The sequence below is a fragment of the Lactuca sativa genome, chromosome 1 (genome assembly GCF_002870075.4).
Source record: "Lactuca sativa cultivar Salinas chromosome 1, Lsat_Salinas_v11, whole genome shotgun sequence".
Taxonomy (NCBI): Eukaryota; Viridiplantae; Streptophyta; class Magnoliopsida; order Asterales; family Asteraceae; genus Lactuca; species Lactuca sativa.
In genome coordinates, this window is record NC_056623.2 from 105,993,773 (window position 1) to 105,996,231 (window position 2,459).

Genomic DNA, 2,459 nt, shown 5'->3' on the forward strand with positions numbered 1-2,459 from the left:
ATCTAGTAAGCTATAACTTATAACATAGGAAATTAGTTTGTATTTGAATGACACTGAGGATGAGACTCGATGCTGTCATGACCCAGTAAATGGTGTTTGACATTAATTTTTCAACTACTTATAGGAGTTTTAAGGACGATGATAACTATTTTCCGATCTTAACCGAGTATCATTAATCAATCAGAATAGTTGATACCAATAGCTTTTCTCCTAGATGCCATATTTTGTGGATAACCAAATGAAACACCTCTTAGTCCACTTTTACCGGGAGGTTATAAATTGTAAACCTTACCTTTCATTCAAAATCCGAAATCATTAATCTCTTCTTTAACTATTTACAAGTATCAACACACACCAAAGAGAAGCAAAATTCAAGTACGAGTAGTTACATACTTATAGAGACGAAAGTATAAAGCAAAATAATCCAGCGAACTTGCCATTGTCATCAAAATCACCCCTTGGGAAAAAAGACAAGGGGAATAAAAAGAAATAGAAGATAATTTAAGTACACTTATCAATACAGAATTATAGAGCTAAATTGCAATGTAGTTAAACATTCTTACAAAATTATGCCTCCGAGTTCAAGTAGACCACTTCTGCTTTTGGTGATGCTCGAGGGAAGCGCATAACATCCTTTGAGATGGCAAGTATTTTTTTAGCATCAAGATCTCCACTTGCTGTGATGGTAAGCTTCTCGAGAGAAGGGGAATGAGCAAGAAGAAGCTTTATAAAAAGAAGTTCTGGTTTTGATCCTTCTAAATATGTTATCTCAACAGTTTGCAACTGATCCAATGTACAATCCAAGCAGTTTGGGGATTCCAAATGATTTGAAGCAGGTCCCACATCTACTCGGGGATCCTGAAGCAACACCATAATGCAACAGCAGTTTAGCTCTGAACTCTTGTATCATGTAAGAAAAATAATTATATAATTTTAGCACTTGCTACTTTACCACCTGCATGTCCTGCATATACATATGCAGACTTTCCAGATTGGGTGAGTTTCGAAGCAAACAAAGAGCAGCATGAAGTAGATCCAAATCACCAAGTTGAAAAAACAGCAACCAGAGACATTTTAAACTACAAATCGGATGTGGAAGCAATTTAGGAATCTTTTCTGCAGCCAAAAACTGTGAAATGAAAGTTAGATTTTAAATTATCCGATAAACATGAGAATTACATACCCCTCTGAGCAAAATTCAATTGAGGAAGAGCATAAAAAGTTTACCTTAACAAAATAACTGTCAATACCAAAGGTTCTAACTGTGGGCAAGTTACTAAAAATTGTGGCCAAATTAGTTTTTTCAGCTTGTTCATAATCTTGTATGCGGTTCTGCAAAATAATTACAACCTCAAAAAGGCATGGACTGTCTAATAACTGGATCAACATGGCATCAGGGCAAGTTAGGACTTCCAAATACTGCAGTTTTGTAGCCTTAATATTGAAATTGTAAACATTTATGCACCAATACAGGGACAACTTCTTAAGCTGTGGTAGGTTGACCTTAGCTCCACTCAAGCTAGCCCCAAAATCGATATCCTTGAGAAAAAGTTCTTCAAGATTGAGAAATCCTTCAAACTCAAGTGGCTTATAGAAACAGTTTTGCAGTTCCAACTTTCTCAATTCTAGAAAACAAAACAGATAAGAAGGAAGTTCATAACGTTGATTTAAATTAGTAAGGACGAGTTCAGTAACACCCTGTCTAGATAAGAATGACATCCATTGATCAACTTCCAGGAAGCTATCAAGAACCATGTTTGGTATGTTGAGATGAAATTTCAAGATAGGACCCTTGTGAAGGAACAAGACTTGGTTGATGATCCTGACAAACCCATTACGACCAAAAGCTCCATTTTTTGCAAATTTATTGGAGAAATGTTTATCAAAAACCACAGCCTTCAATTTGGTCCATCTGTACCTCCAACTTTTTGATATAATGCTTGTCCTTACTGTGTCTTGAACTGGGATCCGTTCTAAGATTGAATCTATCAAGTGTTCTGGCAGGTTACTGATTCTATCTTCTCCAACACAACTGACAACCCTCCCATTACTCTCTGTCATCAGATTCATAGATGAAGAAAAAAAGGACTAAGTCATCTCAAAGAAAGGGAAGGAAACAGTTAACACTGAACATCTTCACATTTCTAATAGACTAATACTCTTATTAATTTCCGTTTAATTCCAACGGAGGTTTTGGGCGTCGGAACATAAACTCATGATAAATAAGTTTTTTATCTGCAATACTTCGAATTTAACCGCTCTAAGCATTTTTTAGGAAATTTGACTCACATATTAAATACTGTAACACAAATAGATAATAATCCAAGTGATTTCAACAGCATAATGGCTTAAAGAAGGGCCATGGAATATCAAAGGGAAAATCTAAGGACGTGAATTCAGCTGCTATAAAAAGAGGTTATTCCATAATTATAAGAGCAATATCAGCTATACAAAAGCAA

The 2,459-nt window shown here is 35.5% G+C and overlaps 1 protein-coding gene across 1 annotated transcript; it reads right to left on the reverse strand.

Annotated features, from left to right (window-relative positions):
- Positions 1-320: 320 nt before the first annotated feature.
- Positions 321-2,070, reverse strand: LOC111879263 (F-box/FBD/LRR-repeat protein At1g13570). The gene is made up of 4 exons (XM_023875723.2): positions 1,228-2,070; positions 956-1,129; positions 564-858; positions 321-457 (listed from the first exon to the last, which is right to left on the reverse strand). Exons 1-3 carry the CDS (start codon positions 2,068-2,070, stop codon positions 568-570), a joined length of 1,308 nt encoding a protein of 435 aa, XP_023731491.1. The 3' UTR covers positions 321-457; positions 564-567.
- Between the last annotated feature and the right edge of the window lie 389 nt (positions 2,071-2,459).

Excerpts from the sequence above, each read along its gene's own strand:
- LOC111879263 (XM_023875723.2), bottom strand. The coding sequence starts at position 2,070 with ATGAATCTGATGACAGAGAGTAATGGGAGGGTTGTCAGTTGTGTTGGA. Across the intron at positions 1,130-1,227 it reads TTGACAGTTATTTTGTTAAG|TTTTTGGCTGCAGAAAAGAT; the intron begins GTAAACTTTTTA and ends TTCATTTCACAG. Across the intron at positions 859-955 it reads TGTATATGCAGGACATGCAG|GATCCCCGAGTAGATGTGGG; the intron begins GTGGTAAAGTAG and ends GTGTTGCTTCAG.